Here is a 27,672-nt window from a genome sequence, read left to right on the forward strand (position 1 = left end):
ACTGCTTGTAGAAATCTTAAGAGTCAGTTAAAAGCTCAATACATGTGGTGGGAGTACTCGTGTTTCAAGAGAATGGGTTTGCGTACTGGAAAGAGTACTTTCTGGTAACCAAAAGAGTTAGCGAATACTCAAAGAAAGGGCATTGACATGTTTGGGGAAAACACTGGAACAAAAGCCTCTCAACATCAAGATTTAAGACACTGCAGAAAGCTGAAGAGACTCTCATTAGCCTGAAACATAAGAACTAAAGTCTGTGCATGTACTGGTTTTACCTTAGAAATTTCAATCCCTGATTTCACCTGACCTTTCCCCTCTATGTTAAATAAACAATTTTGTTGTTTTTTAAATTTCAAAATGCCTTCAGTGTCATTTAAGTTGCTTAAGTTAAAGGGTGATCGTGACCTTCCCTCAGGTTCCTGGGCTGAGCCAGCAGTAAAATATCATACTGAGATAGGTTGGACAGCCAGAGTTCCTCAGGAAAGAAAACAGACAGCTAGGGCAGCTCAATCACAAAAGAAAACAAATGGAGGGAAAATCTTGCCTCTCAGGGAGGAAAGTGGGTGTGGAAGTCACAACTAGCAATAAAGAGTTGCCACTCATGTAGTACACAACAGAAAAATGAAAACTGGATCTGAAAGCTGAGGTAATCAAGATGTGTAAGAGACTACACTGATACTGGGTTAATATTGGAAGAGGTTCTAGTGCAAAGCTCAGTGATTTTCACTCTTATCTTTCCATAAACCATACCATCTATACACATGTAATGAAAGAGAACACTAGTTCAATATTGCAACTGACATGCCTGAAAGAATAAAGCTGCATATAGGCATAATAATGAAATAAGAAAATGAAATTCATCTAAACTCCATAGAAAATAGAATTAACCCCCCCCCCCCCAAACTTGCTACATGATGCTCAAGAATTCATTTTAAAAATTCCATGCTTCATCCCACCACATGTCCATAAACATGATAGTGGTGAACTACAGTGATTAGGATGAAGTATTTAAAACTTTTTAAAACGGTTAAAGGATTATCAGGAGCTAATCTGAACTCAGTGTATATTTATTATGAACTAGAGGGCAGCAATAGTTTTATCAATAAATTTTGCTCATTTCTAAAAGGAAATAATTAGTTAGTAGCCTGAAGATAATTGCATATCTGAAACAGCATTTCTTTACATAACTAAGAAGCTGCTTAATTCTTCTAATAATTTAGTCAATGTACTCCTTGGCACCCCACTAGGGTTGACAGGTCCCTTGAACATGTGGGCAGGAGATGAGGGTGCACTTACCAAGAGTGGGGAGGAAAGAAGTCGGAAATAAACACGATGTAGGCATGTCAGGGGTGACATTCTGGTTTGGGGCAAAACTCTACGGCAAAATTAGCTTCTTACCATAGAGTTTTGCCCAAAACCCAGAGTGTTGGCCCCTCTGCCCCAACGTACCTATGTCACTTCTGGGTGATGTAGGCACATCATGTTTATTTTCGGTTTCTTGCCTGTTGTTTTGCGGAGAGGTAATTCCCCTCTGTTCTTGACAGCCCTGAACTGAGGGAGGGGACTCCACACCGGGGGTGCCCCACTCTCAAGTGGGGACTGGCAACTCTATCCCCACCTGCATATTGGGATGAAGTATTTAAAACTTTTTAAAAATGTTAAAGGATTATCAGGAGCTAATCTGAATAATCATGGTAGGTTGGCTTTACTGCAACATTTATCTGATTTTCAGTTCACTGAATTTCAGCAGATATCGCACTGGTTTTATTAAAAGATCAATGCTTCTTTGGTATCCTATTACTAGAAGTTTAACCTCACCTGCATGACAGCTTCAGAAACCTATTTAGGAACCTTGCGTAGAATTAATTTTCAGTTGTAAAATTTAACATATTCCTATAACTGAGCCCAGTTTACATTTTAATCCTCCACATTTGTGCTTCAAGAAAATTCACATTAACATAATTGTATAGGTAAGTGTACAGCAACTAGCTGTTAAACAGTCTTGAGAAAAATGCAACCCCTTTCAATATCTGGATTAGATGACTGGGTCTGATACATCACTGATGGCATCACCCTCAGTGCACATCAACACTGTCCAGGAGAGTCATTTTTTACTAATAAAATTCAGTGCTATAGAGGTTAAATAGCAGTCACACACAAAAAACTTTTCCAGCCAAAATGATTTCTGGGCATGTGTGAAGTGCATGAGTATTAGAGGAAAAATCTTTAAAGACTGACATTTTTATTGAACAGTAAAAAGCGTTCCATTTCAGGCCTGACATTTAATGACAAAACACTTTTACGTTTACTTTGCTTCTGATCACTTTGTGAGAAGAACTGCCTCCCCACCTTCCATGCGAGATAGTTGACAAACAAAATACAATGACAGCTTTGTGTAAGACACTGCTTAATTTTGTTTCCTCAGAAAAAAACTCTGTTGCCTTAAAAAACAAATCCGGGGTGGGTGGGTTTTAGCATCCCAGAATGGAGTGCTTATTAGGCAGATTTTTAAATTGAAAGATAAGCCGCTTGTGTTGTACGTTTGTTTCTTATATTACAATACAGTCCTAATATCAGCTACACATGGGAAAGTGTCACCAACCCCAGCTGCATCTATATCTTTAAAACTAGGAAGTGGCTTTGGAGCCTTAATAGGCTGAAGGGTTAATGCAAGCAACTATTTATGAAAAATTAACAAATACAAAAATAATGCAAAAATGTATTATGCACAGACTGTACATTATACCAGTATAATAAATGCTGTTTATAGAAAATAAAATGCAACATTTTCCATTGTGTAGCAAGACTCTCCACTAAAATACTGCTATAAATACTTAACATTATCCTTTCATCCATATCTCAATTTCTAAGGCAATACAATACCTTCCTAAGCTTATGCTTGACCATTTATTTACCAATATACTCATTAAGAACACTTCAATCCTATTAAAAATGCATATAGAATCACAGAATCACAAAGTTAGAAGGGACCTCTAGGGTCATCTAGTCCAACCCCCTGCACAATGCAGGAAACTCACAAACACCTCCCCCTAAATTCACAGGATCTACATTGCTCTCAGATGGCCATCTAGCCTCTGTCTAAAAACCTCCAAGGAAGGAGAGCCCACCACCTCCTGAGAAAGCCTGTTCCACTGAGGAATCGCTCTAACGGTCAGCAAGTTCTTTCTAATGTTGAGCCGGAAACTCTTCTGATTTAATTTCAACGCATTGGTTCTGGTCCTACCTTCCGAGGCCACAGAAAACAATTCCACACCATCCTCTATATGACAGCCTTTCAAGTACTTGAAGATGGTGATCATATCACCTCTCAGCCGCCTCCTCTCCAGGCTAAACATTCCCAGCTCCTTCAACCTTTCCTCACAGGACTTGGTCTCCAGACTCCTCACCATCTTCGTCGCCCTCCTCAGGACCTGTTCCAGCTTGTCTATATTCTTCTTAAAATGTGGTGCCCAAAACTGAACACAATACTCCAGATGAGGTCTTACCAGAGCAGGGTAAAGCGATACCATCACGTCACGTGATCTGGACACTATACTTCTGTTGATACAGTCCAAAATTGCATTTGCCTTTTTAGCCATTGCATCACACTGTTGACTCATGTTCAGCGTATGATCCACTAAGACCCCTAGATCCTTTTCGCACATACTACTGTTAAGACAAGTCTCCCCCATTCTATAACCATGCATTGGATTTTTCCTACCTAAATGCAGAACTTTACATTTATCCCTGTTAAAATTCATTTTATCGGTTTTAGCCCAGTTTTCCAGCTTGTCAAGGTCATCCTGTATCCTGTATCTGTCTTCTTCTGTGTTTGCAACCCCTCCCAATTTAGTATCATCTGCAAATTTAATAAGCATTCCCTCTATTCCTCTCTCTCTCTCTCTCTCTATATATATATATATTGTTTATTGGGGGATACGGAAGACATAAATAAGAAATTACAATTTGCAGGTGTTATGTTATATATGAGCCCCCATTCATTAGGTAGCAAGGCACAAATTTTGGTTTAAATGTTCATTTAGTATACTGTTCCAAGAACACCCAAGCAAAAAAATTCAGTTACCTGGATCTCATTTGTTCTCTGCTTGATGGCATCTTCTTTTTCCTTTAGGTCTTGTTCCACATTATTCTTTTCCCTAGAAGACCAGCAAATAATACAAGAATATTTGAGAACATCGGCTACCCCAGGCACATTTATCCAGCTACCTAAGCCAGTCTCTCTTTTTAAATACATAATGAAACATTTAATTTATAGAAAATCTCCCTTTATCTATACAAAACCGTTCTACAGTCAGTTATTAAAACAAAGATCTTCACTCTCCCAGACATTGAGAGGTGGCGAAAATAGCTTAAAGGGAAAGCAAAGGGGGGGGGGGGGGAATCAATGAAACACTGTCTTCAATGATCTCACTGTTGCTAAGGAGCAACTGTCTGGTGAAAAGTGGGAGGGATTGCATCAGCTATCATGTATTTAACCATTTGGGAACCAGAACTGTAGTTCTGGTAAAGTAAGATCTACAATCTTACGAACTGGGCAAATCTTAATACTCCACATTATTTTTCCCTACACAAACACTAACAATCATTTCATAAGAGCATAATAACATAATAAGAGCCCTACTGGATCAGATTGGTGGTCCATCTAGTCCAGCATCCTGTCACACAGTGGCCAACCAGTTCATCTGGACTGCCAACAAGAGGGCTTAGAGACTGACACCCTCCCCTGATGTTTCCTCCTGGCTCTGGGATTCAGAGGATTAGTGCCTCTGAATTGTGGCAGTTCCCCTCAATCCACATGGCTAGAAGCCATTGATACCTATGTAATCCCCTTTTAAAGCTTGTTATTCCTGTGGCTGTCATTACATCCTCTGGCAGCAAACTCCACATTTTAATCACTCTGTAAATATTTCGTTTTGTTTGCTTTGGACCTACTGCCCATCAACTTCACTGAATCCCCTCGAGTTCTAGTATTTTGGGAGAGAGAGAAAATTTTCTCTTTGTCAACTCTTTCCACCCTGTGCATAATTTTATAAACCTCTAACATATCCCCCGTCACTCATTTCTTTTTCAAACAAAAGTTCCAGACTCTTCTTCATAGGGAAGGTGCTCCAACCTTCTAATCATCTTGGTTGCCCTCTTCTGTACTTTCGTCAGCTCTGCAATGTCTTTTTGGAGATAAAGTGACCAGAACTATACACAGTGTTCCATATGAGGCTGCATTATAGATTTATATAGCAGCATTGCAATATCAACCATTTTATTCTTAATCCCTTTCCTAATAATCCTAACATAGCCTTTGGCTTTTTCACTGCTGCAGCACACTAGGTTGACACATTCATTTAGCTATTCACTACAACCCCAAGGTCTTTTCCCCTTGCAATCTCAGCAAGTTCAGATCCCATTAGTTTATATTTGAAGTTGAGATTTTTTTGTCCCAATCTGCAACTCTTACCAACACTGAACTTTATTTGCCACATTGTCACCCACTCAGTTTGCAGAGATCCTCTTAGAGCTCTTCACAGTCATTCTGATTTTTGTGTCATCTGTAAACCTGATCACTACACTATTCATGCCTAGTTCCAGATCATTTATGAATGAATTAAATAGTATGGACACCAATATCAATCCTTCGGGGACCCCACTGCTTACTTCCCTTCATTGTGAGAACTGACTATTACTCTTTGCTTCCTGTCATTTAATTAAAAACTGATAAATCATCAGGCCCAGATGGCGTACATCCAAGAGTTCTGAAACATTTTCCCCAAACATTTCAACATGGCAGATGAGGTTCAGTGTGGACAAGTGCAAAGTAATGCACATTGGGGCCAAAAATCCCAGCTACAAATACAAGTTGATAGGGTGTGAATGTCGGAGCGGGAGTAGCAGAGTGAGGGAGATGACTTGCCCGACACAGGGCTTCAGGAAAGAAAATCAGGCAGACACGTGCAACTAGTGCCAAAAGGTGTATTAACATATATACACGACAAGTGCTCTCTTGTGCAGTCTATACAATATCACCTCCACGGACAAAGTGCTTCGCCTAACCACCATCTCACAGGGAGAGACCTGTGTGATGCACACACAGATCATATATAGTCCAAGCAGCCAATCCTGGCCGTGCTGACTCAGCAGATTGCATCACTTGGCTTCTGCCGGCTCAAGCCGGTCTGCTGATCAGGTCACTGTGACCTAGCCTGGCAGCTAGATCACCAGCTGTCATGCTGTAGCTGTCAGACTGGGTTTATGTAGATTCTTGCTCCAACACACCTCCTAATCTATTTAAACCCAGTGCACCAAAACACTTCACACAGTTTACATACATGTCCACCAGCAACATTACAGTTCATATTTACGTAGCTCGGAACCCTTTCCGGAATTCGTTCAGGAACTCATCATGATTGTAAAACACATCATCGTGTTCCTGTTCAGCCAGCTCTTTCAGACGCTTGGCTTCAGCCTCCTTCTCCCTTGCCTCGCACTCTGCCACCCAGGCTTTCCATTTCTTAGCCTTTTCTTTTAACATTTCCTCAAATCCGGGTGGGTCTGGATTGACAGTCAGAGTGACATAGGGGCACTTGTACCTAGCGGGACGTTGGCCTTTGGTGGACCTGGCAGACACCCGTGGCCCTGTGCTTGGACCAGCTTTGTCTTCTTCGGGTTGCTCTGTTCCCACCTCCTGGGCTGGTTGCTCTGCCCCTGTAATTGGGTGTTGAACCTCCTGACTCTCACACTTTACCTCCAGTTCCTGCATTTGAGGCTCTGCCTCCTGACTCTGCTCGTCAGGCTCTGTGCCAGCATTCGGCTCACCTTCTCCAGCCCCACTGGGTGCCACCTCCTGGGCTGGAGTTCTGGGCTGCGCTCCAACATCGTTATCGCTACTTGGCAGCAGGACAAATTGTTTCTGCAAGGAGTGCAACCTTGGCCAGCTGCTTTCTTCATTGAACTGGGCACTCTTATTAAGTGTTATCTTGCTTTTGCTATTGCAGAAACGATAACACCTGGCCCTTGGCTTGTAGCCCAGAAAAATTAGGCTCTCTGCCCGGACATCCCCCTCCCCGCTACTCGTGGAGTGGATGCCAACCCGAGCCCGTGACCCAAAGACTTTTAAAGAACTCAAATCTGGGGTCTTGTTCAACAGTAACCTGTAAGGCACATTTTTCACAGTATTACACCAAACCCTATTTTGCAAAAAAACAGCTGCATGTATGGTTTCTGCCCAATAGGACATTGGCAGTTGTGCATCCTCTAACATGCAATACATCACATTCTGCAATACAGCCCCATGCCCATTTTCTCGGGGCGTTGCCGGGTTCGTCAGCCGGTGGGCAATGCCCTTGTTCTCCAGCCAACGTTTCATCTGGTTAGATAAGAATTCCCCCCCTCTGTCGGTTTGTACAGCTAGGAGATTAACCCCTAATTGTCTCTCCACTGCTTTGACCCACTTGGTGAATGTCTTATACACCTCAGACTTATGCACCATGGTGAAAACCCACGCGTACCTCGTGTGGTCGTCGGTGGCCACCAAGCAGTATCTCCTCCCCGACAGACTCTTTGGCAATGGGCCAATAACGTCTAAATGGACTAGTTCCAGGGCTCGTGTGCTTTCCCTTGAGCTTTCTTTAGCAACAGCACACGCCTTGCTTTTGGTCTTCTTGCAGACCTGGCAATCCAAGTAACATTTGCAAGGATTTACTTTCAAACTAGGCACAAGCTCCAGGGTTTTCTTTAACGCCCTAAATCCGCAGTGCCCAAGTCTCCTATGGAGCAAATGTATACAATTATTGTGCACAGGCTCATTCGACACCTGAGCCACCTGGGCACAATCACTCTGGACCACATACAGTTTACCTTCCCTCTTTCCTGTCACAAGCAACTTTCCCCCACCTCCCAGGATTTTGCAGCAGGTTTTCTCAAATCTCACCTGGTATCCCTGGTCAAACAGTGTGCTAACACTCAACAGGTTAGACTGCAGTGAGGGTACATACAACACATTTTGCAACATACATTTCAGTGCAGGAAATTCCACATCGCCTGAGCAAACAGAATTGGCAGTGGTCCCATCAGCCAATCTCACATACTTATGCTCAGGGCTGTCAATGTTTTTCAACAACTCCTTCTCGCAGCAGAGATGGCTCGTTGCCCCGGAGTCTAAAATCCAAGCAGACCCTGTGCTCTCTACTGCAGACGTGACCAGCCGGGTTGCTTCCTCGCACGGGCTGGCGGTCCTCCGCTCTCGCCGCACACGCCCCCGCCTCTTCTCCCTCTGAGGGCAAGTTCGGAGCAGGTGCTGCGACGACCCGCATCCATAGCAGCGACGGACTGCAAACGCAGTCGGCTCCACTTCCTCCACCTTCGGACGCCTGCCAGCAGCAAAAGCTGGCTCATTCTTGGCTGTCTTCCCGGACACACCGATAACAGCACGCTGCCCGGCCGACACCCCCGGACAGCTCACGGCCGCAATTCTCTCTTGGAAGTCAAGCAGGTGGGCACAGACGTATTCCATGGTCAGGGTCGCTACGTCCACCGTCTCCAGAGAAGTTATCAGGGGAGTGTACTCAGGTGGCAACGACGACAGCAAAATGTACACTCTGTCGTCTGGAGCTACAGTCTTGCCTCTTGCCTCCAGCTCAACGAAACAGTCCGTTAGCCGTTTGATGTGATCTTTCACACACCCTCCAGCCGGCATAACGGTGCGGAACATCCTCCTTGTCAAGGCCATGAGGGAACCAGCAGTGGTGCTAACATGCACCGCACTCAACGCGTCCCAGGCAGCCTTGGGAGTGTCCTTCCCTCGCACATAAACCAGCTGGTCATCTCCTATAGATAGCACTATGTTGGCCAGTGCCTTATCCGATAACACAGTCTCGGCAGGAGATAAGTCAGCAGGGGGGTTACTCACGAACAGCCATTGCCCTTCACGCTTGAGGTAGTGTTGCATTCTCAGGCTCCACACCGCGTAGTTGGCTGAGGTGAGCTTCTCAACGGCTACTCCAAGCTGTTGCTGAGCCATCGTGCCGACTCCTCCTCACAGCTGGCTGCCGACGTCCCTCTGGCTCTCAAACAGAGAACGGTGGTGCTTCTGTGTCCTTCACCGGCGTTCCTCGCCTCCGGCTCTTTCCAAACTCACAGTCAGCTCAACTCTCAACTCTCTCCTCCGCGCAGCGGAACCGCCCTGGGCCCATAACCCTGTCGGAGCGGGAGTAGCAGAGTGAGGGAGATGACTTGCCCGACACAGGGCTTCAGGAAAGAAAATCAGGCAGACACGTGCAACTAGTGCCAAAAGGTGTATTAACATATATACACGACAAGTGCTCTCTTGTGCAGTCTATACAATATCACCTCCACGGACAAAGTGCTTCGCCTAACCACCATCTCACAGGGAGAGACCTGTGTGATGCACACACAGATCATATATAGTCCAAGCAGCCAATCCTGGCCGTGCTGACTCAGCAGATTGCATCACTTGGCTTCTGCCGGCTCAAGCCGGTCTGCTGATCAGGTCACTGTGACCTAGCCTGGCAGCTAGATCACCAGCTGTCATGCTGTAGCTGTCAGACTGGGTTTATGTAGATTCTTGCTCCAACAGTGAACTGGCAGAGACTGACCAAGAGAAAGATCTTGGGGTCGTGGTAGATAACTCACTGAAAACGTCAAGACAGTGTGCGATTGCAATAAAAAAGGCCAAAGCCATGCTGAGAATTATTAGGAAGGGAATCGAAAATATATCAGCCAGTATCATAATGCCCCTGTATAAATCGATGGTGCGGTCTCATTTGGAGTACTCTGTACAATTCTGGTCACCACACCTCAAAAAAGGTATTACAGCATTGGAAAAAGTGCAGAAAAGGGCAACTAGAATGATTAAAGGTTTGGAACACTTTTCCTATGAAGAAAGGTTAAAATGCTTGGGGCTTTTTAGCTTGGAGAAACGTCAACTGTGGGGTGACATGATAGAGGTTTACAAGATTATGCATGGGATGGAGAGGGCAGAGAAAGAAGTACTTTTCTCCATTTCTCACAATACAAGAATGAGTGAGCATTTAATGAAATTGCTGAGCAGTCGGGTTAGAACTGATAAAAGGAAGTACTTCTTCACCCAAAGGGTGATTAACACATGGAATTCACTGCCACAGGACGTGGCGGCGGCTACAAGCATAGACAGCTTCACGAGGGGAATGGATAAGCATATGGTGCAAAGGTCCATCGTGGCTATTAGCCACAACTTATTATCGGAACTCTCTGTCTGAGGCAGTGATGTTTTGTATTCTTGTGTTTTGGGGGGGGGGGCACAGTGGAAGGCCTTCTGGCCCCACTGATAGACCTCTTGATGGCACTTGGTTTTTTTGGCCACTGTGTGACAAAGAGTGTTGGACTGGATGGGTCACTGGCCTGATCAAAGAAAAACAAAGAAGGGAAAGAAACTTAACCCAAAAACTGGAGTAAGAAACCTAAAAGGTTAATATGCAATAAAAGGGCCAAACATTAAAAACAAAGTGTAAAAAAATCATAAATCAACATACATGTATTTATTGTTGAAAGCTAAAACCATTTAAGGGCCCATCATAAGCCTCTATCCCAGGGATGGGGAAAAACAGGTTTCCTACCTGTAACTGATGATCTTCGAGTGGTCATCCGTGCATTCACACTGATGGGAGTAGGCGCCAGCGCCGATCTCGATCGCTAAACTTCAAAGCTGCGTATTTCCGCGCCACCGCCCCAGTGCGCATGCCCAGCAGCCCCCACTGGGCATGCCCACTGGGACGGCAGCGGACATCCCGCCAGTTCCTTCTGGCCGCCGCGGTAGCCCCATAGAGGGACCGTTCGCAGCGGGGAAGGCGGGCGGAGAGTGTGAATGCACAGATGACCACTCGAAGATCATCAGTTACAGGTAGGAAACCTGTTTATCTTCTTCGTGGTCTCTGTGCATCACACTGATGGGAGATTAACAAGCTCAAGGCCTACCTGGCAGAGGGTGCAATGGTCCATCAGGAAGAAACCGACTGCAACACGGCCCGGCCCACAGAAGAAGCTTGTCTGCGCCACAGGGCGTAGTGCGCCACGAAGGTGTGCGCTGAGGACCACGTGGCAGCCCTACAGATGTCCTGCAGGAGAACTCCCTTCATGAACACTTCCAAGGTCGCCACCGCCCTTGTCGAGTGGGCCCGCAGCGGACCCAGGAGAGGCATCTTCCGTAGAAGGTAGCACAGGCGGATAGTCCCTGTAATCCATTTCGACAAGCGTTGCGAAGTGATGCGCTGCCCCAGAGAGGACGCAGCATAGGACACAAATAATCTCGTGTCCTTCCTCGAAGGACCAGTACGATGCAGGTAAAAGGAGAGCGCCCTCTTCACGTCCAGGGCGTGTAGGCGGCGTTGAGAGTCATTAGCCAGATAGGGAAAATAGACTGGCAGATATATGTCTGTGTTGAGGTGAAACAGTGAGACCACCTTGGGCAAAAAGGTGATGTCAGGTCGTAGCATCACCCCCTCAGCGGAGAAAATCAGGTAAGGGGAATCGCACCTAAGCGCTGCCAGCTCCCCCACCCGCATGGCAGAGGTGATCGCCACTAGGAAGGCCCGTCTTCCACGCCAGGAGCTGAGCCAAGCAAGTAGCCATCGGCTCAAATGGCCTACCCGCCAATGCCTTTAGGACCAACAAAAGATCCCAAGCTGGAGGAGGCGCCCGTACTGCCGGGTACAGACGCGCCATACCCTTGAGGAACCTCTTAACGTCAGGGTGAGTGAAGGGCGAGTGGCCATCTATCTGTACATGTTCTGATGAGATGGCGGCTAAGTAGACCCGCATTGAAGACGGTGCCAGGCCCTTGTCCAACAAGGCAAGCATAAAGTCAAATATTATGGATAAGCCCGCTGTCTTGGGCTCTGAAGAACGATCTGCTGCAAATTCAGCAAATTTGGCCCACTTGGATGCATACGACCTCCTCGTAGAGGACTTCCTACAGTTCAGCATAACTAACTGGGCCCTATCTGAGATTCGGGAAGCCCCAGACGCCACGCAGTTAGGCGTAGGTGAGGGACGTCGTGGTGCAAGACCCGCCCGTGATGGGAGAGCAGGAGGTTCGGGACCTGAGGAAACTGGTGGTAAATCCCGTTGGACAGGCACAAGACTAGGGGGAACCAGTGTTGCCACGGCCACCACGGCGTCACCAGGACTTCCCGTGGTCATTCCCTCAGGAGCTTCTGCACCACCTTGGTGAGGAGTGGTATGGGGGGAAAAAGATACACCGAGTGGTACCTCCATGGTACCAGGAGACCATCCCCCAGGGCCAAGGGATCCGAGCCCCCCCTGCAGCAGAACAGAGTGCACTTCGCGTTGTGCCTTGTGGCAAAAATGTCCAGTTCCGGAGTCCCCCAACTCAGGAACTCCCAATTGAGCTCCCACTCATGGAGTAGGGCACCCCCTCGACTGAGGAAGTCCGCCTGCACATTCCGGTCCCCCGGCAGATGGGTTGCCAGCAGGAAAACTCCCAGAGACCTGCACATCTCCCAAATCAGTATGGCTAGGTGGCAAAGTCTGCGGGACACCGTCCCCCCCTGCCTGTTGATGTACGCCATTGCGGTGGTATTGTCCGTCATCGCTGCGACCAACCTGCCTTCCAAGAGGGGGTGGAACGAGCGGATGGCATGGAAGACGGCCAGTAACTCCAGAAAGTTTATATGTTGGTGTGCATGATGACTGGGCCAGCGGTCTCCCACACACAGACCCCCAAATGGGCCCCCCAGCCCCAAAGGGAAGCGTCCGTGGTGAGCGTGAGATCCGGCTCCAGTCTGTGGAAGGGTGCTCCCTCCACCAGGCGACTCTTCTGCCTCCACCAAGCGAGGGACGACAGCACCTCCGCCAGCACCGTCAGTAGTCAGGAAGGCGGTTCGATGTTGCACCTGAAGCTCCTGAGAAACCACAGCTGCAGGGGTCGCATGTGCAGCCTCGCAAAGGTGAGAACGGAGGTCGTCACCGCCATGAGCCCCAGAAGGCGCTGTAGCCATTGGGCGGGAACGGTCGGGCTCCGCTGGAGGGAAGAAACCATCTGAACTATGGCATCTGCCCGGTCTGGAGGGAGAAACGCCCTGCATGCGTGCGTATCTATGATTGCCCCGATAAATTGTACCCGCTGGGAGGGATGAAGATAGGACTTTTTCTCGTTGATCTGAAGCCCCAATTCTTTCACCAAAGCGAGGGTGATGGTGATGTGCCGCAACAGCTCCTCCCTCGACTCTGCCACCAGCAGCCAATTGTCTATGTACGGGAAGAGTGTTATTCCTTGCAGCCACAGGTGGGCGGCAATGACCACCATGGTCTTGGTGAACACCCTCAGGGCTGTGCATAACCCAAACGGCAGGGCACGGTATTGGAAGTGGTCATCTCCCACTGTGAAATGCAGGAACTTCCAATGTCGGGGATGGATGGAAATGTGAAAGTAAGCGTCTTTCAGATCTAGTGTCGCCATCCAATCCCCTTGCCCTAGAAGAGGAAGAATGTAGGGTAGCGAGGTCATTCTGAACTTGTCGCACCTCACGAAGACGTTCAAGGCCCTCAGGTCCATAATGGGCCACAGGCCCATTCCCGCTTGGGAACCGCAAAGTAACAGGAATAAAATCCCAGGGCCCTCTGGTTCCTGGGAACCGGTTCGATAGCCTGCTTGAAGAGGAGGGACTGGACCTTGTCCCGGAGTGTCTGTGATGGTGTGGTGGAGACAAACTTCGGGGTAGGTGGGGGGTGGCAAAATTCTATGCCATAACCCAGCCAGATTATGGATAAAACCTAGAGGTCCGAAGTAATACGGGGCCAGGCAGGGAAGAACTTGGAGAGGCGGATAAGTTCCGGGTCCCCTGGGCTGCTTGCTGGAAGGAAGTCAAAGGCCCTGCTTGTGCTGCTTTGCACCCTTCTGACGAGGAGTCTGGGTGGAAGGTGGGGAATATTTTGGTTTGGCCTGGTAAGAAGGCCTGGTGAACGTTGCCGGCTTCGCACGCCACTGTCTGTCTGGAGACCTAGAGAAGGGCTTCTTCTGCCAAGTTTTGGGCCACTGTCTCTTGGTCTGAGGGCGCGGCCCGGAGACCCCCAGGTTTCTAGAGGGCTTAATGCTTTTATCTATCTCCTGGAGGACCGAGTCTGTGGTCGAACTGAACAGGCCCGTGCTGTCAAACGGGAGATCCTCCACGTACGCATGCGTGTATGGTTGAAGAGCCGTCGATCTCAGCCAGGAGTGTCTCCTCAAAGATATGGCAGTTGTTAAAGCCTTCGCACACAAGTCTCCGGAGTGCTTTGCAGAATTCAACTTTGTCTCACTTATTGTGAATCTTCCTTCTCAGTGGGGCAATCTCAACTTCCAGGAGAAGCTCCTTCCTAGAGGCAGGCAGGGTCGCTGATTTTTGTGCGATTCCTGGTAGGGAGAGGCTGCTTTGTCTGATTCTGAAGCAGTATAACTCCCTCTCCCAAACATTTATACAAAAACCAAGAAAGAATCTCTGACTAATTGGTGAGAAAAGATGACATAAAGGTGCAGAGGCACAAATATAGCATAGGAAAGACTCCCACAGAACCTCACTAGGAAGATGAAGAACAGGAGGAGGGTGAGGAAGCCTTAGTTCCAGGCAGCATACCCATTCTCTTCCAAGAGTTGGCTCAAGAATTCTACCCTTGTGTGGGAAGAGAGTAACCCACCCATGGACCACCAAGAAGGAAGATTCACAGGAAGTGAGACAAATCTGCCATTTTCCAGTGGTCCGGGGTGGGGCAGTCCCAACTTCTGGAATACAGAAAAGCAGTGTACCCCGGGGAGGGAAGATACTCAGAAGGCAAGCCACAGGACCCTTCTTCCAAAGGCACAAGAGCCTGGTACTAAAACTGGAGGCCGTTATATGCAAAGCACAGGAACCTCCAATATGATTCCCAAATTGGGATGGTCAAGAAGGCCTCTGACAAATCTATTCATGCCAAAAAATTCCCTTTCTGGGTGGATGATACTATGGCCTTGAGAGTTTCCATTCTGAACTTTTTTCTTATCTTCCTGTTTAGCCATCTGAGACCTAAAATGGCCTTCATATCCACATCCATTTTGGGGACTATAAAAAGGCTGAATAAACCCCAAAGGCTTTTTGAGCCTCTGGCACAGGCTCTATTGCCCCAATGTCCGGTAGGTGTTGTATGGCCTTGAGGGAAAGAAAGTGCTTTTGTGGACAATGATTTTTTGGGACCTGTAGAAATCTGTTGGGAGGCAAGGAACAGAGTTCCAGAGAGTAGACATTTAACATTGTATCTAAAACTCACTGTGGAATTCCAGTGAGCTGCAAAAAGTTGAACACAAACTTCTATATTTGGTGAATCTAAGCCCCCTGTGGCAGTCATGATGAAGAGCTCTTCTTGGGACTCTGTAGGCTCTATCCTGTTGTGTTGTTAAAGGAAGAACTACTGCTACCTTACTGTTTGGGCTGCCATCTTCCTTTGAAAAGCCTAGGTGCTTGAAATCCTGGCATATGCTTGGATTCATGAAAGGAAGAGAAGCGTTTCTTGGGCATACCATCTTTCTTGCAGGAAGGTTGTGATCTCATCTTGTCTTTATCCTCCACCAGATATCTACTCATACCTTTCCCAAAGAGACGTACTCCTTTGAATAAGATAGCCACTCTGGCCTGAGACAATCAGTCCATTTCCCAGCTGAAAAGTCAAATATTTCAACTGGTGGTGACATCTGAAGCTGTAGCCCTGGTCAACAGTTGGGTTGTGTCCAGCGAAGAATTAACAGAGAAGGTGGTTATGACAGTGATCTTTTTAGTTCATCCTTCAGTTCCTTAGAGATGTCACTATCTGCCGCCAAGAGGTCTGAAGCCCAAGAGTAAATTGCACTAGCAAAATGGGATCTTGCTGTGGTCACCTTGAGGGAAGTTGAGGAAGCTTCAAAATTCTTACGTAGGGACTGTTTAATCCTTCTGTCACTGAGGAGATCATCTGCCTCTGCAGGTAAAACAGAACTGGAGCACAGTCTAGCCACAGGATTGTCCACTAGTGGTAGTTTGAAGCACTCTGCCGCATCTGGCATCAAGGAACAGAAAGTTGGGAGATGATAGGTCTGGCTGTGACTACCATTCAATCTTGATCATCTTATCGAACTCAGTTGGGAATGGAATCCAAAGGGAAACAACCCTGCTTTTGGGGAAGCTCTAGCAGAACCAGTTGGTTTGCTCAGGTCAGGTGCTTTCATCTCTTGTTGTTAAATGGAATTTCCAAAATGCGGAACACTCTTGGGAAGATTTTGCAGAAAACTTCCTGTGGGAAGAGATGAGTCTGCATGGTGGTGGGCAGAGATTCTTCCTCATGTGATAGCTCACCTTCTTCCTTAGGTAAGGAAGAATTGGAGCATTCAGGTTCCTTATACTCATGGCCCAAGAGAGAGAGCTTGGTTCTCTGCTATGCTTGGTAGAAGGATATAATCTCTTTCTTTTGAGTTGAGAAGACGAGTGGGAGATTCTATCTGCTTCTCAGCTATGTGATGCACTACTAGAGAGAGAGTGGTGTTCAGATCTACTAGGAGACTTAGAGTCTCTCAAATTAGGAGTAGCCTGAGAAATGGCTTCTCTAATTTCTCTCTGCATTTACCCCTTAATTTAGGCTAGGAGATTAGCCTGAGCACTATCCCCTGAGAGGTCTAGAGCAGAGGTTCCTGCCAGGTTGAACTCCTCTTGGAAAAATGTGTGGAGACGTGGAAGGGGAGGAGGGGAGCTCAAGACTAGAGTTCATACTATCCTGAGGTACAGGCTCAGATATGCCCACCCATGCTGTCATTTCCTGCCTCCCCCTGCCCCAAGAAAAAGAACAAGTAAAAAACTCACCGGGGGCTTCTAGTTAGGGCCCTTTCTTACTGGGATTCAGAAGGCTGGTGGAAGGCTGTGGTACAGCAAAGACTGAGGTTTGCTGTATTCAGCCAAACCAGTAAGCTTCTGGAGATGGCATGCTCTGATGTGACGGCTCCAACGCTTCTATTAAGAAAGCAATTGGGGATCCCATCCCAAAGACTTGGAAAATCCTGGGTGGTGAAAGAGCCAGGGGGAAGAATCCCCACTGCTACAAAGACTGGGATCCAAGAAAGACGCCCCTCCCCTCCAAGAATCACACAAAGATTGGAGACCCTGCTTGCCTTTAAGGAGGAGCTTCTCCCAGACAATGGAAATTGCCTCACCCTGGACCACTGGAGAACACAGAAGCAAAAAACTCATTGAACTTCTCTGCCATCTCTCCTTCTTCCTTTATTATCCAAGGGTCCTGCTACTTCTCTGGCTGGTTTTCTGCTCTAGATTTTTTTTTTTTAAGTTTATTGTTCGTCTTGATGTTTGTAGCAACCTGCTCCTCAAAATCTCTTTTTGCATGCCTAATTATTAACTTACATGTCTTTTGCCAGAGCCTCTGGTCCATCCAGTTCAATTCTTTGGGGCAACCCTTTCAATTTCTAAAAGAAGCCTCTTTACTTTTTATAACTTCCTTGACTTGCATTGTTAACAACACAGACATTTTTTTAAACTTTTCCGTCTCAACATTAGCCTCAAAGGATTGATCAGGTAGGTGACAGTACAATCCCAACCTTTAAATAACCCTTAGGGTCCATATTACTTCTGTTGGTGGGTTAATTCCCCTGATGTTTTTAATATTTGATTCTATGCCTTGTTTGATGTGCAATGCAACACCAACAAACCAGCCCTCTCTGTCCTGCCTATAGTGTTTATACCCAGGAATGACTGTATCCCACAGATTTTCCCTTCCCACCATGTTTCTGACAGACTTACTAAATCTAAATTGTTATTGAACACCAAGCACTCCAGCTCCCCATCTTGGCTCAGAGACTTCTAGCATTGGCATATAGACACTTATAATGTGTTTCCTTCTCCAGTAACTATCACCTCCCTTGGCTCCTTGGTCACCATACATGGCCTCTGGACTGACTTGTCCTGAACCAGGTTCCCCAGCTCCTGTTGGCTGTCCCCCTGGGATTAGTTTAAGAGCTGCTCTGAATACCTTTTTGATATTCATCAGCAGCAGCCTGGTTCCCTTTTGGTTCAAATAAAGCTTGTCACTTTTGTACAGATTCAGCTTATTCCAGGAAGTTCCCCAGTGCCTAACAAATCTAAACCCTTCTGCCTGGCACCACTTTCTCGTCCACACATTGAGCCCTGTCTAGCTGCCTTGAGCAGTGAACTGACTGCACTTCTGAGAATGCTACTGTTGCAGAATTTTGGGTTACATGAGCCTGGGCCTTTCTGTTCTATGCTATGCAGGTTTTGCTATAACTAGTTGCTCGGTTCTGAAGTCCCATAAGTCTTTGCTTTTTTGCTGGCAGCCTAGGTGTAAAATCTAAGGCACCTTGTAAACGCACTCTTGCCTGAATTCGTATCCGAGATTCCCCATTCTCCAGAAGCCATGCTCCAAAGCCTAAACATAAAATCGCTATGGGGATGCCGTAGCTGTCTGGGTCCTGCTGACATTGCAGTTAAAATATATCTATGCAAAAGTTCACCCTAGCAAAAATCACCATACAGTGGGCTGGCCTAGTACATTCTGGATCGATGCCTCTATTGGTTCATAGACTGGAAAGAGTATAAAAATGTGGCTTTGTTCTGGGATGTTTGGCCAACACCCCACCCCAGTGTGTGTAAGAGTCTTGGTCCTGCTGTCTAGGAACATGCCTTCTGCTTTCTAAAAGTGTACACTGTATCAGGTACTGAGACTTTTATATGCTATTTAGTATTACTTGTGTATGGTCTTAGTTAGGAAGAATTCCGAGTTAAGGTTAGTGCTGATACTATTAGCAATCGTTAACATCATAAGCAGCAAAAGTCACACCAGAGAGAAAACAAAGTGCCCTACTCTGTTAATCTGCTTCCAAACTTGGATCTATAATTAAGAGATTAGGAATTTCCATAGCAGCCTCTTATGTAAAAAACCAAACACAAAACAGATCTCTATAGCAGAGCTCATACTGCAAGAATACTGAAGCACATTTGGCTCTTAAAAAGGAATGATTAACAATTAACTTTTCTAAGGTGTGTATATGTGCACATGCATACATCTGCTTCTGTGGAAATATGCCATTTACCAGTGAGATAACAGATTAATAATAAGCACTTGGCCATCTTCACCAACAATACATATATAACACCCCATTTTTGCTGTACACTTAAAACTACCTGTTCACAATACTAACAAAATTTCTTGTTTGCTTTTTAGTAAAAGTACACCAAAGAACATCCACACATTACTCTTTCCATTCTTAGGGCTACACACATTGAAATACCCATGTTCAAGAAAGCAATTATTCAAACAGCACTTGACAGCTTGATGTAAATGCCTACCTTGGAAGTAAATACCATTTATGTCAGTTAAATTTGCTTTCAAGGAAACATGCTTAGGACTGAGATGAAAGCCAGGATACCATTTTGCAAACATGTCAATTTTACCCCGTGTTGTTTGCAAAAACAGATGTCACTTTCCTGATTTTCACTGCATGGCTGCTGAATCCAAGTATAATACCCTATTAGTTTTTTGTAAATGTCTTAGAAAATAGTTACCAAAAATAGCTACCCAAGTCCTTAAAAGAATACTGCCCTAATATAATGCCCTAATACTGCCCTAATAAAATAAAGCTGAGAACAAGACTTCCTTTTCTTCTAATATAGAAGAATATATATAATATAATAGAAGAAATGGCAGCTATAGGAAGTCTTGTTCTCAGCTTTATTTATAACGTTAAAATTAGAAATTTTAAAAGTACTCCTAGTTTTAGTATGCTAATTAGAAATTTTAAAAATTCCTTACTGAATTGACCAGTCCATTTCATTATATCCAAAGAAGTTTTACTGTTTAATCCTGAAACACAAGACCTGAGATACTGAAATCTTCTCTATACTGTACCCAGAGTGTTTCTCACTAACTGTACCAAGAATGATGTTTCCACAATTGTAATAAATCCCTTACTACTTGAAGTGCTGCTGCAACATTTCAACCATGATGCAACTCAAAAGCATTAGTATTATCTTAAGGAATGAGTAGTTCATCTAGAGGGGAAAGAAGTCAGCAAGTATTTGGAGGTTAGTTAAACATCTCATGGCTTCAGCTATCCCCTTTGTTCTTTAATTTTCCAGAGCCTGAATACTTCAATCTCTTCCAAAGATGTTTGAAGCCATAAATGAGAAGTTGATAAATACTCCCAAGTTCCCAGAGGCACTCACATGCAAAGAAAATATTCATGTATCTTATTATTCTTGAGAGCTAGTCCAGACCACCACTGGATCATTGAATAATGACTTTTCCTTGCTGAGATATGCAAAGAAAAATCTCATATGCAGATTTGCATCTGCTGCTATAGATTTCTGTGTTATTACTGATGAGAATTCTTCCCAACTTAATACATAAATAGCACAATAGTACAAGACAGCACTTACAGCTGCCTAGAGAGGAAAGACTGAAATGAATAGCAGAGGCCAGATAAAGGAATGTCCAAGTCAAAGGGAAATAATTTATCTGAGACATCTCTTAATAGGCTGTTTTGTTTTGCAACCCACCAGGTATGACCATGACTTCTGAATCCCTCCTCTCCATAACCAGTTTAATTATTTTAGTATTAAAAGGTCAAACTTACTCACAGGGTATCAGGCTGGTGCTTCCTGTTCCCATTGGGAAACCACCACCACACAACATTGTAGCAGAGCTGGACACTAATTCTCTCCCTCTGAGCTTCGGTACTCCCTCTCCTTTCCTCAGCAAAGCACAGTTTGCAGTTAAACATGTGTGAAATATGCAAAGCAAAATTTCCCCAGTTTTCATATAAAGGCAAACTATGGTATGCCATGAGGAAGAGAAGGCATGCAAGCACAAGCCAGAAGGGAAGCAGAAGATGTAGAGTCCACATTATGCTCTTCATCTCCAAACCACTCCACTAGCAGATTAAAAACATTTATGTCTGAACTTAATTTGTGTTTGATTACTCTGACCATCTGCTTGTTTACCTCAAGGGCTAAACAGTAAAACTTCAAAAGAAAACATTTTACCAAAACAATCAAATGAACTTTGCTTTCAAACATTTTAACTAAAAGTGCACAATGGCCTTCTCATAATCATAAAAAATTACAAGTATTACAAAATGTATTGTAAATAAATAAATCTGGTCCTTGCCAAACAGAAAACATACAAATTCTTTTCCAATCATTTTAGAATGTAAGTTGTGAGTCTATTCAAATGACTTATCTAGAACATAGGACAAATAATACATACAATTAAAAATGGCAAACAAATCTATCCCCCCCCCCCCCCCGTTTAATTTACTATGGAGAAGAGCCCTGCTGGATCAGTCCAATGGCCTGCAAGCACAGAAAGCGTCAAGAAGGGATTGGATAAACATATGGAGCAGAGGTTCACCAGTAGCTATTAGCCACAGCGTATTGTTGGAACTCTCTGTCTGGGGTAGTGATGCTCTGTATTCTTGATGCCTGGGGGGGTGGGCACAGTGGGAGGCCTTCTAGCCCCACTGGGGGACCTCCTGATGGCACTTGGTTTTTTTGGCCACTGTGTGACACAGAGTGTTGGACTGGATGGACCACTGGCCTGATCCAACATGGTTTATCTTATGTTCTTATATTCTTAATGGTCCATCTAGTGCAGCATCCTGTCTCATAGTGGCCAGCCTGTTGCTCTGGATGGCCAACAACAGGGCACAGAGGGCCAGGCCTTCCCCTGATGCTGCCTCCTGGCTCAGGGTATTCAGAAGCTTTGTGCCTCTGAATGTGGAGGTTCCCCTCAGTCACTATGGCTATTAACCAGTGATAGACATCCTCCACGAATCTCTCTAATCCTACTAGAATACTGAACAACCCAACTGTGGCAGAATTTTATGCTATGGGAGATGTGTACATTCATGTATATGGTACTTTGAATGAGAATTCAGCAATATTAGACTTTGGTTCTATCCCTTGAAGCATCGCAAAATGGCAAACAGGCACTTTCTTTCTAAGCAGGTGAACTGCATTCCAATATATAGTTTACATTCTTTGTAGCAGAGTGTGATTTCCAAGATACAACTATAGGCTAAATTAAGCACAGCTCCTATATTGCCTAAAGGCCCCTTGACCTGCGATAACCCAAGGATGAGTACAGTGTAGGGTGCCATTAAGGGGAAGGGTCTGCTTACTGATACATTAATGGGCATTTTTCTTTGACACCTACCTTTGTAGCTATTAAATACCAAAGGATATAAATATTGTCAATACACTTGGGATTACAAAGACAGTGTCTATTAGAGTACTCAATCCTGTTAAATCTACCAAATAGGACAGCAGATGGTAATGCATTACATCTCGTTAACAAGAACGCACGCTGTTGCTGTGGAGCTTGTAGAGAGGAGAAATATGACGCTAATTTCCCTACTGAGAGAGGAAGTTCGAAATTCAGCAGGGAGCAAGACTTGTTGACCAGGCAATATAACATTTGCATTTCAATATCTAGAATTCTGAGCCTAAGTTTCAAAAATGCATCTTTTAAGGATAGCATAAGAAGTGAATCTAAATCAATGCCCATAGATTTTATTTTTCTCTCAATAAATAGTAGCCAATTTGACAAATTAGATTCTGAGAGCAGTTGATATAAAAGGCTCTCTGAGTCAGAGTGGAAATGTAGCCGTAGCCAGTATTCAAGTGACATTAGCCATGCTTGTGTTTCCACAAGATTCGTCCCTGTTTCTAAACACAAAACTGCATATGGTACGCACTTCGGGAATCCCAGAATTTTCCGTAGGAATTTTGATTGGACACTTTCAATGTTATTATCCAAGGCTGTGATCCACACTGGGACCCCATATAAAAGCTGCGGTATCACTTTAGCCTTAAAGATTTTTAGCGCGGCTGGGATAAACTGATTGCCTCTGCTGTAAAATAAGTGCTGGATAGCTGAAACGCTAACATTGACTGACTTAATTATACAGTTGCAATAATTAGTCCAAAGTGTGTTATATTGAAAATGAATTTCTAGGTATTTGTAGTATTTTACATGTTCTATCTCTTTGCTGCCTACTGACCATTTAGTTGGTTTCCAAGATTTGGGAAAAAAAACAATTTTAGATTTGTCATAGTTCAATAGGAGCTTATTGTTGTTAAGGAAGGTGATACAGCGAACAAGCAAACGCTGTAGTCCAATTCTGGAACAAGATAGTAAGACTGTATCGTCCGCATATAACAGTAAGGGAACATGTCTGGCACCAAGTTTTGGACTATGATGGTCAGTATCTGACAAAAAGGGAGCAAGATCATTAAGAAAGAGGTTAAACAAAAAGGGGGCCAACACACAACCTTGTTTAACCCCCTTTCTTAACGGGATTTTTGACGTAAGATTGCCTGATAAAGAGCATTTGACGACAAAAGTTGAAAGTATATAATTTTTTAATGAGCATAAGGAGTCTTTTATCAATACTTGTTTGTTCCAGTTTATCCCACAACAGGTCTCTGTCAATTGAATCAAATGCTCCCTTTAAGTCTAAAAAGGCTACATACAATTTCATCTTTTTCCCAATAGTGTATTTGGAAATTAGATGGGACAAAGTATTACAATGATCGAGAGTAGTTTTGCCGTTACAAAAACCCAGCTGTTCCGGACCAAGAATTTTTTTTCGTGTCATCCATTGTTCAAGTTTCCTCAGCAGATAGTTACCAATGGTGGATAGGAGACTAATCGGCCTGTAATTATTTGGAATGGCGGGATTTCCTTTTTTATAAATTGGAACTGCTATTGAATTAAGCCAGGCTTTAGGAATTATGCCTGTTCTGTCAATACTAGTAAAGAGAGATGCGAGCGGAGTAGCCCACCAATCTGGATCTAACTTTAGGATTTCAGAGGGAATAACATCTGGTCCTGCAGCTTTACCTGATTTCAATTGCAAAATTAGATCTTTAACTTCATCAGAAGTCACAGAGGCCCACTCCGGAAGATCTACCTGAGAAAGTTCGAAAGGTCTAGAAGTGTATAGTTTACTTTGGGAGAACATAGAGAAGAAATATTGGTATATATTGTATATACCTGAAAGATATCTTAGCAGATATGTTGGGCTGTGCTGATTCAGGCAAAGTCCACAAACTTTTAAATGAAACTTGCTCTGAGGTAACTTTAATGGTGGCTAGATTTCTTCAACAGGCCATGGAAATACGACAGAGAATGGTTCTGGAATGACCACATTTTGTTTTAATTATTTAATTTGGCTAAACTCGACTCATATATATTTTACTTATTTTATGTATATTAGCTCCCTATGTACTCTATAATCTAGGATTTTATATTATTTATATTGCTATTTTACTGCTAAATCTGTTTTATGCCAATAAAGGCTTGCTGTTGCTATTGTCAAATTTAGGGCTCCTGTTTTGACTGCTCAAACTAATAAGCCTTGAGCTGACAGTCAAACAAGACCCCCCTGCCCTTCCTTGGGGAGTTTACTTGTGTACTCTGCCTATTTTGTATCTGTTCTGATCTGAGTTTTTCTGCTACTTTGGTTAAGAACCAATATAGATAGAACTTAGTACAAGCTTGTGTCTTCTCTTGCCCACTGGGGCTCAGTTCCCTGCTAGCCCACATTCAGCCCAATAACCCAGAGATATTTGTATTTTTCCTGCAACACTAAGGGGTTGTTCAGACACACAGTATAATCAGTTGTTGCTGCTGTTTCATACCGGATTAAAAGTGGCTGATCAAACAGCAACATCTGCCTCCCAGTATTAACTTGTAGTACCTCCCCCCTCACCACAATCCTTCTCAGAACCAGAGTATTTTGTTACGTGCTCCTTTGCGGTGTTTTTTGAGTTCTCCAGTTTCACCTCATAGTTTCCCCGTCTGGATAGTTCTCGACCAACTTCTGGATGTCTGAAGGCTGTCCTGGAGCAAAAGGAGCCTCAGACATCCGGTTTATGGTCACCATTTTTTTTTTTACTACTTAGCGATATGGGCATAACCGCATAATCACATAATATTTTGACCTATGTGCATATGTGCTTGTGTGCATGTGCGCATAATGTGTACATATGCATAATGCGCATAAAAGTGGAGGAAAAAAGAACTGCATGGTGCCGTCGTGTGGACGGCAGAAGATGGTTTCACCACGGAGTGATTCGAATTGCAGTATGGCAGTCTGATCGATAATATCCGGAACAAATATATTTGAAACAGAACCTGGTCAGTTTAATATGGACTCAACATGCTGTGTGAACAGGGCCTAACTGTCTAAACTATTTGCATGAAAATTCAAATGGCATTACATGAGTCTAATAAAATAGATGTAAGAACATAAGAACATAAGAGAAGCCATGTTGGATCAGGCTAATGGCCAACAATCTGTGTCACACAGTGGCCAAAAATTTTATATATATGTAACAGGTTAGTGAGGCAAGATCTTCCCTTACAGAACCCATGCTGAGTCTTCCTCAATAATTCGCGTTCACCTCCTCTCTTGTCACCTCAATCTGACTCAGGTCTTTCAACACCCCTCCAATATAAGTGGTTCTGGAGCAGGCAAACACTTCTCATCTTCCACAGTGAAGTCGGAGGCAAAAAATTCATTCAGCTTCTCAGCCATTTCCCTATACTCCTTCAGTAATCCTTTGACCCCTTGGTCATCCAAGGCCCCCACTGCCTCCCTGGCTGGTTTCCTGCTTTTAATATATTTGAAGAAAATTTTATTGTTGGTCTTCATGTTTTTTGCAATATGCTCCTCATAGTCCCTTTTTGCCTGCCTGATCACAGTCTTGCATTTGATTTGCCATATCCTGTGCTCCCTTTTATTAATCTCATTTGGACTAGCTTTCCACCGCTTAAAGGAGTCCTTCTTACCTTTTAAAGCTTCTATTACTTTGTTTGTTAACCATGCAGGCCTTTTCTTATACCTGTTTGTGCCTTTCCTAACTTGTGGTATATATTTTATCTGAGCTTCTAGGATTGAAGTTTTAAATAGCCTCCAAGCTTCCCCAAGGGTTTTGACTCTATTTACCTTTCCTTTCAGTTTCCTCTTCATATGCCTCCTCATCTCAGAGAATTTACCCCTTTTAAAGTTAAACATGGTTGTGCTGGTCTTTTGGGGAAACTCTGTATTTATACAAACGGTGAAATCAATAACGTTATGGTCACTGCTCCCAAGCAGTGCGATCACTTTTACATCTCTCACCAAGTCTTGGGCATTACTTAGGACCAAATCCAGGATCACCCCACCCCTGGTAGGTTCAGAGACCCTCTACTCCATAGTACAGTCATTGAGAGCATCTAGAAACTCAATCTCTTTCCCTCGACCAGAACATATATTGACCCAATCAATCTGCGGGTAGTTACTGTGAAAAAAGTATGAGATGGCGTTCAGGATCTCTTATAAGCTAGCATGGGGTGTTGGTTAAGGTGCTGGACAAGGATTTAGGACACTCAAGTCTGAATCCACACTCTGCCATGGAATCTTGTTGGGCCAGTTACCCACTTGCAGCCTAATATACCTCACAGGATTGTTGTGAGAATAAAATGGAGAAGAGGAAAAACAATGCTTTTGGGTCCCCACTGGAGAGAAAGCCAGAGTATAAGTGTGATAAATAATAAACATAATATGTTCCTATGCAACTGGGTGGGATCAATTCATTCTCTAGTCTTCCTTACAGGCTATCATGTTTTTCCAGCTTACTCTTCAAACTACAGGTTGGATTTCACAGTCTGCTAGTGGAAAGTGCAGAAGTCACTGATCTTCCCAGCCTACCCCAACAACCACTTCTCACCCTGAGGAAGTTTATTCCTGAAGTTGCAGGCCCTGTGTGGAGTAACTGACATATGGGCTGGTAGACAATGGTGGGGAAGGGGCCTCTTAAGAACATAAGAGAAGCCATGTTGGATCAGGCCAATGGTCCATCCAGTCCAACACTCTGTGTCACATAGTGGCCAAAAAACCCAAGTGCCATCAAGAGGTCCACCAGTGGGGCCAGAGGCTCTTCCACTGTGCCCCCCCAAGCACAAGAATACAGAGCATCACTGCCCCAGACAGAGAGTTCCAACAATACGCTATGGCTAATAGCCACTGATGGACCTCTGCTCCGTATGCTTATCCAATCCCCTCTTGAAGCTGTCTGTGTTTAAAACAATTTATTGTAATGCAATATATTGTGATAACTTGTCATCATTTGTCATTAAATGTTAGTACACATATAACATTTTCTCCACCCCACCCCCCTTTTGTGACCCCCAGCAGTGCGTGCCCCCTTAGCAACCGTCCCCGTATTACTATTTACAGGCCGTGGCATTACAGGCCGTGGCCGGGTGGCTCAGGCAGAGCGGGCTGAGGTTAAATCCAGCGAAGACAGAGGTCCTTTGCTTGGGCCGTCGGGGTCCAGGAGGGGACACCCCCCTGCCAGCTTTTGACGGTGCGCCGCTGACTGCGACGCATAGGGTCAAGAGCTTGGGGGTACTACTGGAGCCTTCCTTAACGATGGAGGCCCAGATAGCAGCCACTGCCAAGTCCGCATTTTTCCATCTTAGGTGGGCAAGGCAGTTGGCTCCCTTCCTGGAGCGTGACGACCTAGCAACAGTGATCCATGCCACGGTCACCTTGAGGTTGGACTACTGCAATGCCCTCTACATGGGGCTGCCCCTGTG

General features: G+C 44.8%; 1 protein-coding gene across 1 annotated transcript in view; it reads right to left on the reverse strand.

Annotated features, from left to right (window-relative positions):
* EPS15 (epidermal growth factor receptor pathway substrate 15) overlaps nucleotides 1-27,672 on the reverse strand; it is a 150,817-nt gene that overhangs the window by 40,147 nt on the left and 82,998 nt on the right. The window contains exon 13 of the mRNA XM_060231803.1: nucleotides 4,082-4,154. Coding sequence (XP_060087786.1) covers nucleotides 4,082-4,154 — 73 coding nt within the window. The remainder of the gene's footprint in view (nucleotides 1-4,081; nucleotides 4,155-27,672) is intronic.

The sequence above is a fragment of the Heteronotia binoei genome, chromosome 2 (assembly GCF_032191835.1).
Source record: "Heteronotia binoei isolate CCM8104 ecotype False Entrance Well chromosome 2, APGP_CSIRO_Hbin_v1, whole genome shotgun sequence".
Taxonomy (NCBI): domain Eukaryota; kingdom Metazoa; phylum Chordata; class Lepidosauria; order Squamata; family Gekkonidae; genus Heteronotia; species Heteronotia binoei.